We start from the raw sequence: 24,379 nt of genomic DNA, 5'->3' as shown, positions 1-24,379 counted from the left end.
GAATTCCATAGTGTGAACGTGCCCTAAGGGTTAAAAATATTTTCAAGGGAGCTACTAATTTTAACATGTTGGACATCGTGGCTGTGTGATCACATGGAGGAGGATAGATGGCTGTGACTGACAGCTGCATTGCTTCTTACAGCAGGAATCAATTTAATAACATTTCCTGAATAAGTAGCACAAAACGGTTATATATGTATTTTAAAGTTCATCTAGGATAACGTGTAGTAAATTTACAGAGGATTACCTGCTTTTAGGTTAATTAATGTTAATCCCTCTACATCTTTCTGAGATACACTAGCCCAGATTTATAATGGCTGCTAAATTTATTATTCATGGTGCACCAAAAGGAATGACATGTTGCACCTGCCATCATGTGTGTTTCAGTTCCTCACTCTTATCAAAATATTCATTTTCTGTCAGTGAATGAAAACACTCTATGTATTTTACTAGTTTGTTTTTTACGTTCTTTGTTGTGTTATTTGCTGTTTCTCGGTCTCTCTTCATTGGGGGACACTTTTCTGATGGTTAACGCTCTTGCCACTAGAACAAAAAAGTGTTTTCCTTCCTGGCAGGATATACCCGCCCACTGGAAGTGAGGTAATCCATTTTAGCTAGTGTCAGTAGGAGGCAAGACACGTGTCTGGGAGCTCCCGTGACCTGGTCTTTTTTTTTACTATTTTCTATTAAGGGCTGTTTAGTTAGGTTTTTTTCTCCTTTTTGTTTCCCTTTTTCAGGTGGGGGTTCAGGAGCATGGCGCTACCTTTTCCCCCATATGCGATGAAGGGGCCCAGGCATAGAGTATGTACTTTTAACCCCTTCTCGCCAACGCCTGGAAGTTGTGCCCAGGGTCGGGTTCCCCGCTGCCCCTGCTCGCCCCGCTATCTTAGCCTGGTATGATGCAGCGTGGCCATAAGCTGGTTGAAGACGCCTGAGGTGTGTATTGAAGATGGCGTCCGCAGGTGTCCCCTGGCCTTGGAGCTGTGTGACACCTTAGCAGGTGCTTCCAAGCGTGCTGCTCCATACCTTCGCCGCTCCGAGGCTGCAGCATGAGTATTCCTTAGTGTCCCTGCATGAGGGACATGGTGTGGGCTTCCTAGTCCGTTCTACCTTTGGGGATCATAAGGACAGATTCAGCGCATGGCGCCTTGTTCCCCATGCTTCCTTACTTAGTGTGTATATCTAAAAAAAAAAAAAAGTTAATCTCTGCTGCTGTTCTCTCAGACCATTTATTGGTGTTTGACGCCCTCTTGTGGCTTATAATTAAATTGCCTTATTTTCCATGCACCCTTGTGACCTCTGGGGACACAAAATTACAGCCTTAGCCTGTACTATCTATTGCTTCTCGGCCTTTTGGCTAAGATCAAGTGTAGTATCTGTATCTTCAGTTTAATATCTGATATGTCCCCTATCTGGGGACCTTATATTAAATGGATTTTTGAGAACTGGGGCTGATTTAGAAGCTTTCTTCTGTCGCCCCATGCATTGACCCGATATGGCAGTATATTCGGGTACAGTGCACCAAAAATATCTGTTGGGCTCTCTTTTCTGGGACTGTATACGGGGGCCCCTTGTCTCCATCGCCCTGTATGGGACCTGATATGACACATTGCATTGAGTCAGTTGAGGTATGCCTTTGGCATACCTGCTTTCGCCAGGGTTCTCACTCTGTCAGAGACATATGTGACTCGCTGTGGCGGGTTGTGCCAGGGATTTCATGATCCCTTGGAAGATACTGGGGTTACAGTCAGGACTGTTTCTCCTCTACCACCTGTTATCATGACGTGTGCCATGTCCGCAGATGTCCTTGATGTTTACATAAATTACTCCCTCCTCCACAGGCTGCCACATTCACGGCTGCTGTCCCGGATCCCCACGTCCAGTGCGAGGTCTCCATGGAAGTGTCCCTGCGTGGCCATTGATTACACCTGCTTTCATTAGGCCAGACAGTAGTCTCACCTGTCACTCATCTCCCAACTGCCGCGTCCGCTGCTGGATTTCGGTACCCCATTACTAGTGCGAGGTGACCGCTGGAGTGCACTGTTGTCTACATGGACCCATACCAGTAAGCCAGTCTGCATGGTTTTCTCTGCCACCCGTCGCTTCTCCAAGGGCTGATGTATCTGTGGCTGAATTTCCGGTACCTCACTGCTAGTGCACAGTGTTTTTTTTAAAGCCGAGGAACGTGCTCTCGATTCACCCAAAGTGCAAGAAAAAGTGCAAACGTGTTACACTAAAAAAACGTGCACAAAGGATGCGGTCTATCGCAAGCCCTTCTCCGATAGGAGAGAGGCCCCCCAACAAACCTTACCCTTCGCCTCCGGACCAAAAGGTACCTGCAAGGTTCCAGGTTCGATGTCCCTTTTCGCCGAAGCTACTAGGGGACCACAAATGCTCCCGGCATCCCCCTTGGCGTTAGCCAAGGTATCTGCCCGCAGAGCCGATAACGGTAGGTACCCTGCCAAAGCAGTGCACTAGCACTGCTAGTGCACGGTGTCCGATGGAGTGCCCTAGGGTGTCCTTTGGACCCTATGCAGGATGAAGGGGATACAATCCACGGCTCCTAAGCCTCCTCCGATCTCCCTTGGTGATGGGATTCTATTCATGGCTTCTTGGCTTTACTGCCCTTTCACATGCGTCAAAGGGGCACAGTTATTGCCTATCTGACCGTGTCCCCTTATCACTAGTGTTGGGCACAAATATTCGCAATGCAAATGAATATCGGCACTTCACGATTTTGCAAATATTTAGAATATAGTGCTATATATATTCGTAATGACGAATATTAATTTTTTTCACATGCAAATTATGTACATTTTCCATGCGAATTCTCGCATGGAACAAAAAGTGAACGAACACAGCGAATATGCGAATTTCAGGAACATAGGACGAATAATCATCAATACATTAGCGAAAAATATTGCGAATTCAAATATGACCCCTGCCGCTCATTACTACTTATCACCAGCGCCTGAAGGGGCACTCATTACGCCAGACCGTTGTCTGCACAGTTTCCTCTGCTGTCGGGTTACCATCTCTGGGCTGCTGCATGCATAGCTGTGGCTTCCCGTACCTCACTGTTGGTGTGAGGACTCTGTCAGAGGGTTCTTGCAGGCACAAGGGACTGCTGCCAGTTAGCCAGCCATTAGTCTGCATGGTCTCCTACACCACCGGGTCGCCCATAAGATTGGCCGCACAATGTTCCTGTGTGCTCAGGAATCCTCCAACAGTCAGCCGGACGGCTGTCCCCGTAGTTTGCTGCTACGCCGGTCAACTACCATACACTTTGCACAGCGTGGCGGAAGTTCAGGTAACGCACTGCCTAGGCATAGTTCCGAGTGGGTCTCCCCATGTTGCTCCATGGGCCCTCTGCAATGCGCCACATGCTGGTCTGTGGGATTCCCTACTTTACCAGGTCCCTCTCCACATGCCTGCCGCTCTCGTGGCTTAAGGCTTGTAGCCCACTTTAGTATGTGGTTCTAAAAGCGGTACCCAGTGTGGCCATGATCCCTATGCCAAATAGCCACACTGTGTCTGCATGGCTTTCTAATCCACCAGGTCACCACCCCCCATTCCTGCCACTCCCGCGACTCCTTCCACATGAAGTTCCACAAAGTGTGCCTCTATGGGTTCAGGGGACTTCTTCTGTCTGCATGTTTCCTGCCCCACATGCATCCCTGATCTCTTGCATCTGCGACAGCAGTCCTGGTGTGTAGCACCATTAGGAGATAGGGTGTGGGTGTCTCCTGCAGGTTCCATGGCTTTTCATGGCTACAGCTGCTCTCTGTTTGTTCCCCTTTTCTAAGAGTGCCACGTTGATCTGCTAGGGGCATGGTTGTGACACACCATTGGGTGCTTAGTCTGTCCTCCATTCTGCTGGACTTCTGGATGTCTGCGGTTTCCTTCGTGTCTACAGTTTGGTACCCTACTACTATCGTGAGGTAACCTGTGCCCCTACGTATGCTAAGGTCCTCTTCACGTGTAGAGCCCACCCTCCATTCTGTTCAGTGTGGTGTGCCTCGGGCCTTCCTGTGATCATGTTCTGCCTCCAGGTATTTTCCTGGTTTCCTGTGCAGGGTGGCTCAGGCATCTGCTCTGTTGCCTTAGACACGTCTAGGATGGCTCAGTTGGCACCCATCTGGTCCAAGGTTTCACCCCGATGGGGCGTTCCCCCTTAACGCTGTTGGTTGCGGTGTGCATGTGCTTTTTACTCGCATTCGTAGCCAAGTCTTTGTTTCTTTGCCCAGCACCTGTGTCCCGAATTCCGATCCCTCTATATGTTGTCGTAGGGTTCCTGGGGGACCACATCCACCCAGTACTTTGTCCCGTTGCTTTAGGGCGGCATTTCCCTGCTCTGACAGTACTTGGCGCACTTGTCAATCCCCCCTTCCACAGGGGGTACAGGGATCATTGTTTTTTCCCTCCATTCCCGTCCTGATGGCATGTTGCTTCGAAGTGCTCTGGTCTTCTCGGACTGCTGGGGTCCCACTCTGGTTAGCCTCCTTGGGTTGACCCTCCTGGTTCTTTGGGCCTTAGTGATGGTTTAGGTCTCGGGCATGGGTAGCGATCCTGCCCAGACTTCTCCGCGATTTTGTGGGGTGGTCTTTCTTTACCGCGCTTCTTGTCTCAACACGGCAGTCTCCCGGAGCGTTTTGCGGCCGTTGGGTTTCCTTCCCCTTCAGCTGGAAGTCTTCCAGGAGACACAGGAACCTCCAATTCCCATGTCAGCCGCTCTGGTGTTCTGGGATGCTCCTTTTCAGGGTCTTCTGCTCCTTCTTGGCTGTTTATCCTTCCGTGTACATCTTCCAGGTGACTTGGGAACCTCCAGTTCCCATGACTGTCGCTCCGGGATGCCCTTTTTTAAGGGCGATCCATTCTGTTTTTGGCTTTTATTGCTTTCTGTCTCCACCTTCAGGGTCCATGTACTCCCGAGATGGGGGGGGCAGTGCGTTGGCGTTCGAGTCATCCGGATTACACCAGTCAAGCTAATTTCTTCACCTTCTGGGTGCTCACGGTGGGCCCCTGGGACAGGGGTTTTGGGTCTCCAGATGTTCGGGTCATCGCTCTAGAGCCTGTTTCCATCTCTCCGCCTCCACCTCCTGTGCTCGCCTTCTGCTCAGGTGTACGCTGCTCTCTCTGGCGTCTTTCCGCCATGTTCCCTTGAATCGGTCAACTCTAGATGGGGTTCTCTTGTTGAGCCCTTTTCCATCTTTTGTTTCCCAGCCGGGCTATCCCTCTGTCTGGTTCTGTGTTCCTTGGGGTTGATTTCCTACTTCCTTCCGGAATGGTTCTAGCCCAGCTGGCTTCCTAATCGACCTTTTTCTTGTCTCTCTGTATGGACCGTAGGTTTAGTCTCTGCAAAAGACTGTCCCTTCCCTTGATATCCTAGTCCATCTCCATGGACGAGGGATCTTCCGGGAGATCATTTTCTGTGCCTCGGTTGTCTCTGGCCTGGGGTCTCATCTGAACCCCTTACGGACGAGTGTGTTCGGTCTCTGACGGTTTCCCTTTCTCTAGTGGTTGTTTTTCCCATCCTCGGGGACTGCTTTGGTACGTCCCGTCAGCAAGGTGTCCCTCAATGAAGAGCAACCAAGAAACGGAGATTTTTTTGTACTCACTGTAAAATCTCTTTCTCATAGCCTTCATTAGGGGACACCACACCCACCCATATCTTCCTTTTTTGTCCGGATGATCTTTTCTGGTTCTTTTTACATGATTCTTTTCCGGGGTCCTTCGGACTTATGTCTTTGTTGGCTTCTCCTACTGCTTTGTGACTGCTTTGTGGGCGGGTATATCCTGCCAGGGAGGAGTCAATTTTTTTTCATAGTGTTAGCGCCTTCTAGTGGCAAGAGCATATACTCATCAGTATGGTGTCCACCCACTGAAGGCTACAAGAGAGATTTGACGGTGAGTTCCAAAAAATCTCCTTTTTGTCTACTTTAGGCACAATTGGCAAAGAAAACCACACAACTGAATGATGCCAAACTTAAAGAGCAGGAACTTAAGGAGAAGGTTAGCTGTTTGGGGATTTCTTTTATATTATTTTTATGTCCAATTTCTATATGGTCTTTAATTATTTTGGTACTTTTATTATCCATGCTTTAGAATAAGGACAAAAAGCAGGTGCAACATAAAGCTGTAACCAAAAATGAATAATAAAGCAATTTAAGTGATGTGATCTGATCACATAGGCTCCGTTTCATGGACAGACTTGTGCATGAAGGTTTATTGCTTGAATAACGGTGGTTAGTAGATCGATCATCACAGGTACGCTTTTCCCAATAGACCGATATTCAATTATACACTGTCAAAAAAATTAAGGGAACACTTAAACAACATAATGTAACTCCAAGTCAATCACACTTCTTTGAAATCACACTGTCCACTCAGGAAGCAACACTGATTGTCAATCAATGTCAAATGCTGTTGTGCAAATGGAATAGACAACAGGGGGAAATTATAGGCAATCAGCAAGACACCCCCAAGAAAGGAGTGGTTCTTCAGGTGTTGACCCCAGACCACTTCTCTGTTCCTATGCTTCCTGGATGATGTTTTGGTCACTTTTGAATGCTGGCAGTGCTTTCACTCTAGTGGTAGCATGACAAGGAGTCTACAACCCACACAAGTGGCTCAGGTAGTGCAGCTCATCCAGGATGGCACATCAATGCGAGCTGTGGAGAGAAGGTTTGCTGTGTCTGTCAGCATAGTCAGGAGGTGCTACCAGGAGGCAGGCCAGTACATCGGGAGATGTGGAGGAGGCTGTAGTAGGGCAGCAACCCAGCAGCAGGGCCGCTAACTCCGCCTTTGTGCGAGGAGGAGCAGAAGCACTGCCAGAGCCCTTCAAAATGACCTCGAGCAGGCCACAAATGTGCATGTTTCCACACAAACTGTTAAAAACAGACTCCATGAGGGTGGTATGAGGGCCCGACGTCCACAGGTGGGGGTTGTGCTTACAGCCCAACACCGTGCAGGATGTTTGGCATTTGCCAGAGAAGACCAAGATATGGCAAATTCGCCTTTGGCACCCTGTGCTCTTCACAGATGAAAACAGCATGTGACAGAGTGTGGAGATGCCGTGGAGAACGTCCTGCTGCTTGCAACATCCTCCAGCATGACCGGTTTGGGGGGCCGCACAGCCCTCCATATGCTTGTCAGAGGTAGCCTGACTGCCATTAGGTACCAACATGAAACCCTCAGACCCCTTGTGAGACCATATACTAGTGCGGTTGGCCCTGGGTTCCTCCTAATGAAAGACAATGCTAGACCTCATGTGGCTGGAGTGTGTCAGCAGTTCCTGCAAGAGGAGGGCATTGATGTTATGGAGTGGCCCGCCCGTTCCCCGCACCTCTGGGACATCATGTCTCGCTCCATCCACCAATGCCATGTTGCACCACAGACTGTCCAGGAGTTGGCAGATGCTTTAGCCCAGGTCTGGGAGGACATCCCTCAGGAGACCATCCACCACCTTACTAGGAGCATGCCCAGGTGTTGTAGTGAGGTCCTAAAGGCACATGGTGGCCATACACACTACTAAGCCTCATTTTGACTTGTTTTAAGGACATTACATAAAAGTTGAATCAGCCTGTAGTGTGGTTTTCCGCTTTGATTTTGAGATTTGGGGTATGACTCCATATCCAGACCTCCCTGGGTTGATAAATTTGATTTCGATTGATAATTTTTGTGTGATTTTGTTGTCAGCACATTCAACTATGTAAAGAGGAAAGTATTTAATAAGATTAGTTCATTCATTCAGATCTAAGATGTGTTATCTTAGTGTTCCCTTTATTTTTTTTGAGCAGTGTAGTATAGTGCAAAGAGTCACCAATACCTTGGTTCCTCCAGTAGTTTTTGCTTTTTCTACTTTTTACGACATCTTCTTTTTAAAGCGGTACTCCATTGAAAAACAAGATTTGTAAATTACTTCTATTCAAAAATCTTAAGGGTAACTCCAGTTGAAACAAGTGGAAAACAAATGTTTTCAAATCAACTGGTGCCAGAAAGTTAAGCAGATTTGTAAATTACTTCTATTTCAAAATCTGAAGCCTTCCAGTACTTATCATCTGCTGTATACTACAGAGAAATTTGTAATGTTCTTTCCAGTCTGACCACAGTGCTCTCTCTGACACCTCTGTGTCAGGAACTGTCCAGATTAGAAGCACATCCCCATTTAAAACTTGTCCTGCTTTGGACAGTTCCTGACACGAACAGAGGTATCAGCAGAGAGCACTTTTGTCAGGCTGGAGAGAACTTGACAAATTTCCCTGAAGTATATCTGTAGTATACAGCAGCTAATAAGTACTAGAGGGTTTAAGATTTTTTTAATAGAATAAATTTACAAATCTGTTTAATTATATGGCACCATTCGATTTGAAAACTTTTTTTCCAAACAGAGTTCCCATTTAATCATGGGGGGGGGGGGGGGGGGCATGGCTTGCTGTGGCTCTGTCTCCATGCCTGCTTTCTCCCCACCATATCGTGAACAGAGATCCTTCCTCTCTTATGACCTGCTCCATGGAAACAATGGGACACTGCTGATCTTCCCCCTTGGTGACCCCCGTACCATCTGACAGTTCTTTGGAATCCAAACAGCCTCGGCGACCGGCAACCCTGCTCCCAAGGTTCCTTAGTTCAAGCCACATCTTTAGTTGATGCGATATCTTTTATTTTGGAGCACAATATTTTTTCATCCAATGATACCATTTACCGACAGACAAGAGGCTGTGCGATGGGCACTCAATTCGCCCCTAGTTATGCCAATTTGGTCATGGGGCGTTTCGAGTGCCAGCACATCGCACAGTCTCCTACGTTCAGTCAATATGTCGCCTTTTATAGGCGACTTATTGACTATTTATTTATTATTTTGACAGGATCGCTCAGTCAAGCCCACAAATTTTTAGAGGAACTCAATAATAGTAAGTGGGGTTTAAAGTTTACTATACATACCTCTTTGACCGAGATCGAATTTTTGGATCTTATTATTAAAAAGGACCAAGTCGGTAACATCGCTACACAAACATTTTTTAAAGCAGTGGATGTAAACAGTTCAGTTCACACTATCCGAAATGGATTAGTAACGTACCTTACAGACAATATCTCCGCATACGAAAAAAATTGCACCACATTTGAAGTGATGTCACGATCCGTAATCGTTTCCTAGAAAAAGGTTACCCTAAAGCTTTGATTAACCAGGTGTATAACAATGTTAAATTTAAACACCAATCAGATCTCGTATATCCGAGACCTGATAAGAAATCGGAAGATATACAATCTTCCAAAAAATATTCTTATAATTTTATAACAAATTTTAACTGTACATCTACATCTAATGATGATAAATTTATTTTGAAAAAATACTGGTCGATTTTAAAAAGTGACCCCCTATTAAATGAATTATTACCTGTATATCCAGGGGTCACGTTTCATAGACCTATGAATTTACGTAACCTAGTTGCCCCAAGCCAAATAAAAAAGACTAAACTTTCTTTAGATTCTTCCGGGGGATCACAAAAGGGATCCTTTCCATGCAATAGGAACAAATGCAAATGTTATTCTATGATAAAAAAAAACTCCACTAGTTTTTTTTCTTCTCATAGCACCAAACAAAGTTATCCGATAAAATCCTACAACAACTGTGATAGTGGTTTCGTAATTTACCTTTTAACTTGTGCTTGCGCTTTGCAGTATGTGGGCCGCACTGTTCAGACAGTGAGGTCCCGCATGAACCAACATAGGTCTGTCAGAAATCACTACATGCTACATATTGTATCTCACCACTTAATACAGAACCATAATAATAATTTTGATGTTTTGAGTCTGGTAGTTAGAGAAACCATTCCTTTACAGATATATAATGGGTTCCAGAAATTAATTGAGAGTACTTTTGGATCTTCACTCTTAATACATTATTTCCTTGGGGTCCCAACAAATCCATTGAGATTGCAAAGTAGCATGCAGTGATTTCTTGACTTTTCTTTGATAATATCTATTTGATATATTTTATATAGTTTTTATGTGTAATTATTTGTATGCAATTTGTGTATTTTGTCTATATGTTAATTCCTTCTGTATATCGAAGGGTTAATTTCTCTATGTATAAATACCATGTACCCTCCCTGTTCCCAACATGCCTGATGAAGCGGTTCTCCACGAAACGCGTTGTATTGTGGGTAATAAACCGTCTTTGTTTCACCTGAGTTCCATGCGCCCTGCTTGATCCTGAGTCTTTTGGAGGTCCTCTTTGTGTCTGCTCCCAAGATGGCCACCACAGTGAAGTCCTGATCTGCAGTACATGAGAAGGAACACGACAGTAGCCCCCTCTGCTTTGGACTCAAGTGATTTTTGCTGTTGCTTAAGTGATTTTTGCTACTCCTCTGGGCACTAATGGCTCCACCCCAGTCGAACTGGATTGTATCCATCGCTCTTTGGGCTCTAAACCTCCTAATAACACCCCTCCGATGGATGTAGTATGCAGGGTCAATTCCTTTGAAGAGAAGGACAGATTATGCTGGCAGCTAGAGAACATCGGTCTGATCGACTATGAGGGCGCCCATACCTTGTTGCTCTATGCCCATACCTTGCCAGATGCACCTTGCAGCTCCGCCAGGTGCTGCTACCACTTCTGGACTTGCTACAGAGCCATACTACAGATGAGAATTTCACTTTCAATTGATCGTCCGCAATAATGGCAAGACTGCCCTGTTTTGGAACTTGGGGGACCTAATTACCTAAGTTCTTGGCTACATTGGAGCTGCCTTTGGTGGCCTTGCCTGACTGTCCGACACCTATCTGCCCGATAAATGCACCCAGAAGAGAACGGTGGCAGTCAGTGACCACGTTCCTTTGCTGCACTGTCTCCGTGATGGGACTTTGTACCTTTTGTAAGCTGCTGTACTCCTGATAGAATACTATTCTGCTGATTGTGGTGTTGGACTTTGCTTCTCAGTTTTTTGAACTGATGCAGACCTTACTCATTTGCATACCGGCCTCTTTTCTGTTGAGATTGCGTTCTATATGCTCCAAGTTTATATGGTTCCCTGGGGGCCCAAGACTTGCTCATCTTCTGATAAGGCATAAGGAGAAAGACTGTGTTGGCCTTCCTGACCTTCGTTGTATTATTTTGCTGCGGTCTGCACCAGATTGTTGGATGTTTTATCACCACTCCCCTTCTAAACAATGGGTCGCCCTTGAACACAGTCTTTCCCATGTTCATCCAGTGGTGTTGCCATGGCTTCCCCTGAATCTCGCCCTTCGGTTTTGGCTATTCCGTACATCTCAAGGGTCTTGCTCCCTATATGGGATTCTATTATGGTTCAGAGGAGTCTGTCCTCTCGACCGGGTCCCTTGACTCCCTTGTTCAGTAATCCGTTGTACACTGATGTGTCTGGAAATCGTTCCCTGCTGGGACCTTCTCCAGGCACCAGGTCACGTCTTTGTCGGGCCCTCTCTGGGGACAATTTTATTCCTCCTCTGGCTCCATCTCCTTCAATCCCGGACAATTGGCTCTCCTATGGCAAGCTTCATCACTTTTATTTGTCTCTCCTGCCCAAGAATCAAATCCATAGAAAGCTTACTCCGTTTCAGCAGCTGTGCATGCTTTCTTCCTCCCTGACTCATACTGTCTCCTTGGTCTATGGAGTGCTGAAACAAGAAACTGAGGCTACCCCTGAGGGATTGACCGATTATCGGTTTAGCCGATATTATCAGCCAATAATCATGATTTTGGGCAATATCGGTATTGGCAATTACCTTGCCGATAATCAGATAATGCGCCGCCCCCCAACCCCAGGCGACCCACCGCACCGCGTCGCATCCCCCACCGCACCACACCGGCCCCATTGCCTCCACCATCCCCGGTTTTATAATTACCTGTTCCCGGGGTCCACGCTACTTCTGGCTCCTGCTGCGTCCTGCGTTACGCTTTGTGCAATGGCGAGTGACGTGACTTGACGTCACAGTCAGTGCGCACAGTGACGGCTCAGGAGGACGCCACCGGAGCCAGATATAGAGTGGACCCCGGGCCCTGGGAACAGGTAATTATAAAACAGGGGATGGGGGAGGCAATGGGGCCGGTGGGGTGGTAGGGGGCGCGGAGCGGTGTTGGGGGGGGGGGGGGGGGCGGTCGTGGGGATAGGACTCAGGAGGACCCCCGGACAGGCAGGGGGAGAGTATCGGGTGGCGGCGGCGGTCTATGGCACCGCAAAAGCCGCTGCAGTTCATTGATTTAAAGCGCCCGCTTTAAATCAATGATCTGCAGCGGTGTCGCGGGGGGATAAATCTGCCCTAAAAAAAACTATATCTGTCGATCCCTACTATCCCTAAACCAAAGTATATTCTACAGTGGGAGGCAGACTTGGGCAAGGCCTTCACAGAACAGGATCGGTCTAAAATGTTTCTTCTTACTTTATCTCTCTGTTCCCCTCAGCTTCAGCAACATGTTAGCACTGTGGCGGTGCGATTGACACTTAACGCCATACATGATGGGATTGCCCTTTGATATGTCCATTCTGGGCTTCTGTATACAACCTTTTTTAATCAGGTTTGCTCTGACTCTTTTTTTTTTTTTTTCTTTTTTGTCCGAGAATGCAATTCTATCTGATTATTCATGCTCTGTCTCGGTTGCTAAGAAAGGTTTATTGCCACATTTCCTTTGCTGCTTGGACCATAATCCTGCAACACTGGAAATCTCCAATTACGCCTTCTAGACTGGAGTTTGTACAAAAGAGAACAGAGTGCACGCCCCTGAATGGAACCTGATGGATGAGATAGTGAAGAGCCCAATCAAAATGCACTCACCTATGCAAGTTGTGCGAATGGAGGCACAACACTCAATGCTCTTGATCAGGAATCCTGTAATCGCGGCTGCTGCGGCTCCCAGCGTCCAGGTTCAAATGTAGATAAATTTATTTAGTGCACACAAAGGATCCACGCAACGCGTTTCAAAGCCGTTCCGTGGATCCTTTGTGTGCAATAAATTTACCCATATATACTTCTTGTGGCAGCGCGATTCATCTCCCTTTTCTTGGATCTCCTTTTATCTAGACTGGAGTTTGTGGAAACACTGAACTGTATACGCAGAATGGAGGAGTTGGTTTCTACTGATAACGATACTATCGACGCCTTAACTAGCGTATGGTACTCGTGGGACTCTTTCCGAGAGATGCCCGAGTTTTCTTGTTGGTTGTCGTGAACTCTCACCCTTTCCACCCTCCCAGCCCTTCCCTCCTCCTTTTCTGTGATGTTTTTCCTTGTCCTTGTCTCGCCCTTTGTATGTTCCTTTGTCTGTGTCTGGTTTCTTATTTCTTCCTTCCTTCCTTTTTTCTCTTTTATTACTTGATGATCTCTGTACACCACGTAACATTTTATGAGTGATTTATTGGGTTATTCCTATCTACTGTGACATTGTATTTTCTCTAATCTGCCTTTAACTACTTTGCGGACATGCGTGTCCCCTATTATGTATTTCGTGGTCCACTGGTTTCTTTATGCAGTTGTTGTTTCGATGCTGTTTAATTTGTTATACTTTTCAAAATAGATTTGCCCTAAAAATCTTAATCTTTACAGTACTATCCATCTTCTGTATTCTCCGGAGAAAGTTGTGTAGTTCTTTCCATTTTGACCGCAATCCTCTCTGCTGACACCTTTGTTCATGTCAGGAACTGTCAAGTGTAAAAGCAAATCATCGTCTGCCCTGTAAAGTTCCTGACACAGACAGAGGGTGGCAGCAGAAAGCAGTAAGAAAGAAAGAAAACTACACAACTTCCTTTGGAACATACAGTAATTTACCAATCTGTTTTACTTTCTGGCACCAATTGATTTGAAAAGGTTTTTTCCCACTGGAGTACTCCTTTAAAGCTTATTGTGTAATTGTTTCCAAATACTAAATGCTTGGTAAAGATGGAGCCTGCCAGCATAAAGAATTAGAAATGCTAATAAAGAACAGGGGTCTTGAGCAGAACTTTTATTTAAATTTTATTTATAAATTTTATTTATATTCCTATAGCTACCTTTTAGTTGTATTTTTCTTTTCCCTTTCATCCACCTTTTATTTTTACAGATCAACACTTTGGAAGACCAGTTAAAAAACTACTCACATGGTGTGTTTGTGACTCCCCTTGGTACTCCTTATAAAGGTGGGAAACATTTACTGATTTGTATGTTAAGCACATTTTTTTTTTGTGTTGGTGAATACGATTAAAATAATGCCTAATTTAAAAAAAAAAAATTTTTAACTTTTTGTAAGAAAATTAGTGTGCTTAAAATTGCCCTCTTAACCCCTATAACACTTTTATTTATTTATTTTTCTGTATATGTGATTCTTAATTTTTATCGGTACCATTTTTTATGTTTTTATGAAACTTTTTGATCTCTAGGTATTTTGAATTTTTTTTTTATTTTATGAAATTCAGTGTGTGATTTCATTATTTTATTTTTATAGTTCTGACATCTCAGTTCACAGCGATACCACATATGTTTATGGAGCTATTACCTGCAATCTTTCAATTGCTAACAATGGACAATGCTGTGCTATCACACAGTATTGTTCAGTGTTATAAGTGCTCCACTTGTACAGGCTGCTGAGGCTGCCTACAAGTTTGGAGAATCTGCTGATATGGAGGCGGATAGGGATCCTTCCTCCATCATCTCACCTGATCAAGACCCTTCGGTTTCGGCAGAGTGGTCCCGATCAGCCCGCTAAGCTAACTAGCAACTGATTTTAGCAATGAGTTTAGACTCTGCCAAGACTCACTGCCATTGTCTGATGGCAGCCATTTCTCATTGGCTTTGAAGGAAGTTCCGCCCCCAGAGTTCACTGTAAAGTCCCTTAGCAGACTTGCGACGTACATGTTTGTCGCATGTCCTCTAGAGGTTAAAGGGTACTCCGGTGGTGCCAGAAAGTTAAACAGATTTGTAAATTACTTAAATGGATGATTGGATCGCCCGCAGTGCTGCTGCGGGGATCCGATCATCCAGCATGGCAGCCGGAGGTCCCCTCACCTGGCTCCGGCTTTCTCCCGGGGTCTTCTGCTCTGGTCTGAGATCGAGCAGACTAGAGCAGAAGATCGCCGATAACACTGATCAGTGCTATGCCCTATGCATAGCACTGAACAGTATTAGCAATCAAATGATTGCTATAAATAGTCCCCTATGGAGACTATTAAAGTGTAAAAAACTAAACAAATGTAATATAAAAAAGTAAAAAAATGTGAAAAATCTCCTCCCCCCAATAAAAAGGTAAAACGTCAAAAGAAAAAGTAAAAAATAAATAAATAAATAATAAACATATTTGGTATTGCTGCGTGCCTAATAATCTAAACTATTAAAATATATTGTTAATTATCCCGTACGGGGAACGGCGTAAATGTAAAAAAAATGAAAAAAGTCCAAAATTGCTGCTTTTTTGTCAAATTTAATTCCCTAAAAATTTTTTTTTATAAAACGTAAAACCTAGGCAAAAGTGGTACTGATAAAAACAACAGATCATGGCGCAAAAAATTAGCCTTCATACTGCCCCATATACGGAAAAATGTGAAAGTTATAGGTGGTCAAAATAGGGCAATTTCAAACATACAAATTTTGTTAAAATGGTTTGAGATTTTTTTAAGAGGAACAATTATAGAAAAGCATATAACATGGTTATCATTTTAATAGTATTGACCCACAGAATAAAGAAAACATGTCATTTTTACCATAAAGAGTACAGCGTTTAAACAAAACCTTCCACAATTTGCTAAATTGCGGTTTTCTTTTCAATTTTCCCACATAATTAATGTTTGCTTGCGCCATACATTTTATGGTAAAATAAGTGATGTAATTACAAAGTACAATTGGTGACGCAAAAAACAAGCCCTCATATGGGTATGTGGATGGAAATATAAAAGTTATGATTTTTAGAAGGCGAGGAGGAAAAAACGTAAATGCAAAAATAAAATTGGTCTGGTCCTTAAGGCCAAAATGGGCCTGATCCTTAAGGGGTTAAGGTGACCTACCCAAATAATGGGATTGCATTATTGTTAAAGAGAAACTCACAACTAGCTCATTAGCACTAAACCCAATATACTGGGTTATAGTGCGGTTGATTAACTGTAAAAAGAGCGGTTACTCACATATTTAGGTGAAGTTTTTCCTGAGTTCTGCCAGATTTGTGCAATGGAGATGGGGAAACCAGGTCACCCAGCTCCCCTGTCTCATCAATAGTCCCTTCCCAGCTCGCCCCCTTCCGGAATATGCAAGCACTGCAGGTGTAGCAAGGAGCAGAACGTTCTGCCCCAGGCAATGAATATTGATGACGAAGGGGAGCTAGGCGAGTCGGCTCCCTGCCTCCATTGCACAAAGCTGTGCAATAGCTGCAAAATTAGATACAGGCAGGAAATGCTTCACCTAAATATGTGAGTTACACCTCAGCTATTAACCCGCACTATAACCCAGTATATTGGGTTTAGTGCAAGTGAACTAGCTGTCAGCTTTTCTTTAAAGGGGTAATCCGGTGGAAAATCAACTGTTGCCAGAAAGTTAAACAGATTTGCAAATTACTTCTATTAAAAAATCTTAGTCCTTCCAGTACTTATTAGCTGCTGAATACTGCAGAGGAAATTCTTTTATTTTTGGAACACAGAGCTCTGTGCTGACATCATTACCACAGTACTCTCTGCTGACACCTCTGTCCATTTTAAGAACTCTCCAGAGTAGGAGAAAATCCACATAGAAAACATATGCTGCTCTGGACAGTTCCTAAAATGGACAGAGATGTCAGCAGAGAGCACTGTGTTCCAAAAATAAAAGCATTTCCTCTGTAGTATTCAGCAGCTAATAAGTACTGGAAGATTTTTGAATAGAAGTAATTTACAATTCTGTTTAACTTTCTGGCACCAGTTGATTTAAAAAAAAAATAATAATTTCCACCGGAGTACCCCTTTAACCTGTTAAGGACCTAGGACGTATGGATACGCCCTGGCTTCCTGGTACTTAAAGACACATATTTTATATGTGAATCAATATATAATATATTTGGAATATCCATTTTCCTTATAAGCAGAGAGCTTCAAAGTAAAAAAAAAAAAAAAATGCAAAATTTTCAATTTTTTCATAAAATTTTGGAATTTTTAACCAAGAAATTATGCAAGTATCGACAAATTTTCACCACTACCATAAAGTAGAATGTCACGAAAAAAACTGTCTCTGAATCAGAATGAAAAGTAAAAGCATGCCAGAGTTATTAATATTTAAAGTGGCAGTGGTCAGATGTTCAAAAAACGGCCGGGTCCTTAAGGTATAAATGGGCTGGGTCCTTAAGGGGTTAAATAGTTTAGGGTGCCCTGATACACTCTACTGGTCCTGAGATATGTAGGTTTATAATATGTCTGACAATAGCTGAAATCAGCTATTGAAGTCAATGGGCAGCAACATAGTTCCACTTGCAGGAGAATACCATTGTTTTCAATGCAGCACTTAGACAATCTTTGCTATTTTGCATGGGGCCGCAGTATAAGATCTAATTTCCTGTATATATTTATACACTTTTAGATATATTTTTCAATAAATATGCTTTGGTTATACAAATGGTCTAAGTTACCCCTTCCCCTTTTTCTCCTGTTTCTTACTTTTTTTTTTCATTGTTCTCCTCCTGCATTTATTACTTTTATTTCACTCCTCCCATCAAGAAGTCTGGACCCCACTCTGTTATAAATAAATAAGTAGGAGTGACAGTCTAGATGGTTCTTAATGGAGGAGGATTGGCGCGTGAAGGTGGAACGAAATGTAGTTCTCACATTGGATATGTTCTTACAGCATAAACAGGAATGTGTTCCGCTTCTTTAGAACCCTCTTGGATTTTGGGGGTGTTTTGTCGGACTTTTTTTTTTACTCACTGCATTTATCCTTAGTCTTCTTGGAGCAACCATGTTTCTAATTCTTACCTCTATGGAATGTGAGGCCAGATTTTTTTCAAAATGACTCTTTAAAATTGGATCGTCCATCAGTAGGTCTCAATGCTTCTTTTCAACACTACATTAGTACTGAGATCTTCCTTTCTCACTACAGGTGTCAATCATCGGTACACAGATGTTTCTGGTTTTGGAGAGCCTACAGAATTTGAGTACTTGAGAAAAGTTTTGTTTGAGTATATGATGGGAAGGGAAACTAAGGTAAGGAGCTTCATAACACATACTGTACCTGCATAGAAAGAATGTAAAGATTGTAAACTCACTCTCATACTTTATGGAATGTGCATATGTCTGAATCTTTATGAATACAATGTAAGTAATGCAAGTAAATTAAAAAAACATGCAAAGAAACACATAATGTCCTGTTATGTCGTGTGGCAGTAATGATCATTACTGGGTAATACATTGACCTATACATATCACACTACCCTTTTTTCAGTAAAACAGAAAAACACACACATTTTTCATATGTGAAGGTGCAGCTTGTACTGACATCTACTGGTTTGTGTCAAAACTGCAAACATGATTTCACAATACACTGGTCCCTCAAGTTACAATATTAATTGGTTAAAGTATGATCATTGTATGTTCAGACCATAACTATGGAATTTTGGTACAGTAACTGGTTCTGAAGCCCCAAAATATCATTCAAAAATCGGAAAAATTTGTAGTAAACTAATACAGAAAAAGCCAGTTCTTACTTATAAAAGTTAGAAAAAGTTGCTGGAAAATGTGAGTCTTCAAGGGCAGGAGCTTCTTTGGGGTCCTGTTCAGTACACAAGTAAAATAAAAAGTACAAAAGTAAAATAGAGCCGCACCCACCTAGTGTCTAAAGGTACAGCTAACTTGGCACACGTAAAGATTAGTATAGAAAATGTAGTACCTCTCTGTAATGTATGGTGGTTCTACCAGTCAGTGCATGCACTTCAGTATTTTACAACTGACATGCTCATTCTGATTGGTCAGTTCTTTCAGCCATTTACGCGTTTTGCACATCTGGTGTGTCCATAGCATTGATATCTTGAGGATGGTTTTTAGTTATAATGGTCTAGAAAATAGCATTATTTGTTGATAATGTTATTTTGAGGCCATTGTGAGTTGAGAGAGCACTGTATATTCAAATCATTTCATCCACAATTTATTTTAACCCCTTAACAACGCAGGACGTAAATGTACGTCCTGGTGAGGTGGTACTTAACGCACCAGGACGTACGTTTACATCCTATACATAACCGGGAGCATCAGAGAGATGCACGGGTCATGCGCGGCAGGTCCCGGCTTCTAATAGCAGCCAAGGACCCACCGGTAATGGCCGACATCCGCGATCGCAAGGATGTCCACCATTAACCCCTCAGACGTCGTGATCAATACAGATCACGGCACTTGCAGCGCTGCGGTCACTAAAATAGATGATCGGATCGCCCGCAACGCTGCCGCGGCGATACGATCATCCAGAACGGCGGACGGAGGTCCCCTCACCTGCCTCCGCTGCCTTCCACAGGTCTTCTGCTCTGGTCTGAGATCTAGGAGACCAGAGCAGTTGACGACTGATAACACTGATCAGTGCTATGTCCTATGCATAGCACTGAACAGTGTTAGCAATCGAATGATTGCTATAAATAGTCCCCTATGGGGATTATTTTAAAGTGTAAAAATAAAATGTGAAAAATCCCCTCTCCCAATAAAAATGTAAAATGTCCTATTTTCCCCATTTCACCCCCAAAAAGTGTAAAAAAAAAAAAAAAAAAAAAAAAAATTATTTAATAAACATATTTGATATTGCTGCGTGTGTAAATATCCGAACTATAAAAATATAATGTTAATGACACCGTACAGTGAACGGCGTGAACGTAGAAGAAAAAAAAGTCCAAAATTGCTGCTTTTTTATAACATTTTATTCCCCAAAAAATGTATTAAAAGTTTTATATATATATGCAAATATGGTATCAATAAAAAGTACAAATCACAGCGCAAAAAATGAGCCCTCATACCGCTGCTTATACGGAGAAATGAAAAAGTTATAGGTCTTCAAAATAGAGGGATTTTAAACGTACTAATTTGGTCAAAAAGTTAGCAATTTTATTTAACCCCTTAAGGACCGGGGTTTTTTCCGTTTTTGCATTTTCGTTTTTTGCTCCTTGCCTTTAAAAAAATCATAACTCTTTCAATTTTGCACATAAAAATCCATATGATTGCTTATTTTTTGTGCCACCAATTCTACTTTGTAATGACGTCAGTCATTTTGCCCAAAAATCTACGGTGAAACGGAAAAAAAATCATTGTGCGACAAAATTGAAAAAAAAAAAACGCCGTTTTGTAACTTTTGGGGGCTTCCGTTTCTACATAGCACATTTTTCGGTTAAAATGACACCTTATCTTTATTCTGTAGGTCCATACAATTAAAATGATACCCTAGTTATATAGGTTTGATTTTGTCGTACTTCTGGAAAAAATCATAACTTCATGCAGGAAAATTTATATGTTTAAAATTGTCATCTTCTGACCCCTATAACTTTTTTATTTTTCCGTGTATGAGGGCTCATTTTTTGCGCCGTGATCTGAAGTTTTTAATGGTACCATTTTTGCATTGATAGGATTTATTGATTTATTGATTTTTATTCATTTTTAAATGATCTAAAAAGTGACCAAAAAATGCACTACTTTGGACTTTGGAATTTTTTTGCGCTACCACCATTGACCGAGCGGTTTAACAATATATTTTTATAATTCGGACATTTCTGCACACGGTGATACCATATATGTTTATTTTTATTTACACTGTTTTTTTTTTTTTTATGGGAAAAGGGGGGTGATTCAAACTTTTAATAGGGGAGGGGTTAAATGATGTTTATTCACTTTTTTTTTGCAGCGTTATAGCTCCCATAGGGACCTATAACACTGCACACACTGATCTTTATCATTGATCACTGGTTTCTCATAGAAAACCAGTGATCGATGATTCTGCCACTTGACTGCTCATGCCTGGATCTCAGGCACTGAGCAGTCATTCAGCGATCGGACAGCGAGGAGGCAGGTAGGGGCCCTCCCGCTGTCCTGTAAGCTGTTCGGGATGCCGCGATTTCGCCGCGGCTATCCCGAACAGCCCACTGAGTTAACCGGCAGCTTTTACTTTCGCTTTTAGCCGCGCGGCTCAGCTCTGAGCATGCGGCTAAAGGGTTAATAGCGTGCGGCGCTGCGCGCTATTAGCAGCGGGTCCCGGCTTCACTATGACGCCGGGCCCACCGTGATATGATGCGGGGTTACCGTGTAACCCCGCGTTATATCACGGGAGCAGGACCAAGGACGTACCGGTACGTCCTTGGTCCTTAAGGGGTTAAGCGCAACAGTAAAAGAAAAGTATGTTATCATGGGTATCATTTTAATAGTGTTGACCAAAAATATAAAGAACACTTAATTTTTACCGTAAATTGTACGGCGTGAAAACTAAACCTTTAAAAATAGAACCGCCATTTTGCAAATTTTGGATTTCCCCACACAAATAGTATTGTTTTCGTTTCGCCATACATTTTATGGTAAAGTGAGTGCATTTCAAAGGACAACTGATCACGCAAAATACAAGCCCTCATATTAGTCTGTGGATGGAAATATAAAAGTTATGATTTTTTGAAGGCAAGGAGGAAAAAACTAAAATGTAAAAATAAAATTGTCTGAGTCCTTAAGGCCAAAATGGGCCGAGTCCTTAAGGGGTTAAATACAAGGCAGAAACCTTTTTCACAGGATGGTTGTAGACATCTCTAATAGAGAACAGATTAGATGTTTTGTACGTAATGAGTAACAGAATGCATGTCAAAAGTTTTTATCAGTCAGGGTCTGGTTGTTCAGACACCTACCAATTGTTGGAACCAGTTGGGGAAAGCACGTGGCCAACACTTCTCATCCTGGTTCATTGCTTTCCCTATCTTACTGCAGGAGACCAACTCAAAGACATACTATAGAATCTGATTTCTGGTTAGAGCAGCATTCTGCCACAAGCTTCTCCCGGCTCTTTCTAATGATCAATTAGTGTCTGAATACCCTGACCCTGCTCAAACATAACTTTTGATGTTTTGTGATATGTCAGAAGTTTTTACAAATGCCAGAAACACGTCAACACTGTTAACCAGGGCTGTGAAGTCAGTAGATAAATGTTCTGACTCCGCAATTTTTTGTACTCCCGACTCCGACTCCTCTGTATTAATATGCGGATGTATTTCGAAACACTTACAGTTGAATCCAAGAAGCTGTTCCACCAAGTTCTTCTAAGCTCTTCTAGCAGAGAGAGGTAGTTGGGCAGAATCTGCTGCCTTCTCCTTTTTGTGTGCTGATCTGCTGATGAAGATAGGGCAGTGGGAGGATCCAGGAAATTGTATAGTTCTATAAATATATTGTTTGTTTAAAGTTTTTAATGCACCTTTCTTTTTTTTTTCTTTCTTTTTTTTTTTATAGACCATGGCAAAAGTTATCACTATGGTACTCAAATTTCCAGCTGATCAGGCTCAAAAGATCTTGGAAAGAGAAGAGTCCCGGCCTGTGGTAAGACTTATCACTATGTCTCATGCATCCAACGATTTTTAGAAGACTTGCTCTGCTGATCATAGTATTAGATGGAATTGACATTGCTTTTGATGATATGGAGACATCCTATGCTTTGTGAATCTGACAGGGGTCTATTTCCTCTTCCTATGGCACTTAACATGCATGCTCAGATTACCTGAGCCATGTGTTTCTGTTAGGGGAGATAGTGGGTGGCTATGTAAGCAACTAATCTTGGATGTATTGACAATTTTCTTTATTCCTTTAATAAGAATTACATTTGATGTAGTCTTAAATCTAATAGACTTCTATGCAGAGAAATGGACGGTTCTCCTGGCCAACCTGGGACCGAAGCAAAATGCCGCCCACTACTCCTGGCCTAATTAGTCGCAGTAGGACTCAGGATGAGACCTGGTGCAGTCAACAACTTTTCATATGTGTGATCAACATGTTAAAAGTTGTTTTTAACTACAGTAACTCTTTAATATTGAACCCAGCTTGAGAATCAGCTGATCACCACACGTCCAGCTTTAAACCCTAGATTAAGTTAGGGTAGATTATTTTTCGCAGAGGTGAATTACCGTATATACTCGAGTATAAGCCGAGTTTTTCAAAACGATTTTTCGTGGGGGGGGGGGGGGTGGGATGATGACAAGGGGATGATGAAGGGGGGTGTGGGATGATGACAAGGGGATGATGAAGGGTGGGTGGGATGATGACAAGGGGATGGTGAAGGGTGGGTGGGATGATGACAAGGGGATGTTGAAGGGGGGTGGGATGATGACAAGGGGATGTTGAAGGGGGGGTGGGGGTGGGATGACGACGACAAGGGGATGTTGAAGGGGGGGTGGGGGTGGGATGACGACGACAAGGGGATGTTGAAGGGGGGGTGGGGGTGGGATGACGACGACAAGGGGATGTTGAAGGGGGGGGGTGTGGGATGATAAGGGGATGTTGAAGGGGGGGGGGGTGTGGGATGATGACAAGGGGATGATGAAGGGGGTGGGTGGGAGGATAAGGGGATGATGACAGGCGGTGATGATGAAGGGGGGGTGGGATGATGACAGGCGGTGATGATGACAGGCGGTGATGATGACAGGCGGTGATGATGAAGGGGGGGGTGATGACAGGGTGATGATGATGAGGTTGTTAATGACGGGGGTCTGGATGATGACAGGGGGGATGATGGCTTATAGTCAAGTCAATAACTTTTCCTGGGTTTTTGGGGTGAAATTAGGGGCCTCGGCTTATATTCGGGTCGGCTTATACTCGAGTATATACGGTACATGCTGACTATTCAAGAGTGAAGAGTATTGTCGAAGGACATGATCATGTATTGAGTTTTTTTAGTTTTAATAATCTGTTGCAGATTTTTTGAAAAAAATCAAAGATGAATCTGCCTGTGTTAAATCCATGTGGCCTTAACACTGCCTCTTTTCAGTTCTTTCTTCCATTTACATGAACAGTGGAAAGTTACCAGATCCTTTTGCTTTCAATTGTAAATTATGCCAGCTTGTTTGTGGCATGAAGGCTTTCCTGCCTGACATTGAAATGCTGTATGGAACTTTGTTTTTTTGGGGGTTAGAGGGATGTGCTTTCAGGGGTTAAATGATGGAATTGGTTTCTGGTTTTCCAGCCCGCTTATTTACCCTTTATGTAACTTGAGTGACCCCTGGGTTAATTAGTAGCATCCACACTGTCATGTTCCTTCATTTGGATGATAAGCTTAATATGGAAATGAAATTATCTGCGTTGTTTGTAGACAGAGCAAATAGTAGAAAAAAATATATTTTTGATGTTTTATACCCTTGAAAAGGGGCTTTTATGTTTCAGCCTTAATTCCACTAACCTTATGTCTCGAATTTCATTCTGTGTTGCCACTAATATTGTATTTCATGGTGGAATAG

General features: G+C 43.2%; 1 protein-coding gene and 1 non-coding gene across 6 annotated transcripts in view; both read left to right on the top strand.

Annotated features, from left to right (window-relative positions):
• GOLGA4 (golgin A4) overlaps positions 1–24,379 on the top strand; it is a 168,740-nt gene that overhangs the window by 133,941 nt on the left and 10,420 nt on the right. For 4 of the 5 annotated variants that reach the window (XM_056520353.1, XM_056520350.1, XM_056520348.1 and 1 more), the window contains 4 exons: positions 5,944–6,012; positions 14,054–14,129; positions 18,037–18,140; positions 22,386–22,472. In XM_056520353.1, the coding sequence (XP_056376328.1) occupies positions 5,944–6,012; positions 14,054–14,129; positions 18,037–18,140; positions 22,386–22,472 (336 nt within the window). The remainder of the gene's footprint in view (positions 1–5,943; positions 6,013–14,053; positions 14,130–18,036; positions 18,141–22,385; positions 22,473–24,379) is intronic. The other variant, XM_056520352.1, reaches the window with a different exon arrangement.
• Positions 1,338–1,527, top strand: LOC130275198 (U2 spliceosomal RNA). Its single transcript, XR_008844693.1, has one exon. It is a non-coding gene; the product is annotated as a U2 spliceosomal RNA (small nuclear RNA).

Source organism: Hyla sarda, chromosome 5 (genome assembly GCF_029499605.1).
Source record: "Hyla sarda isolate aHylSar1 chromosome 5, aHylSar1.hap1, whole genome shotgun sequence".
NCBI lineage: Eukaryota > Metazoa > Chordata > Amphibia > Anura > Hylidae > Hyla > Hyla sarda.
The sequence above is the reverse complement of the archived record's forward strand: the minus strand, read 5'-3'. Positions and strand labels throughout refer to the sequence as shown.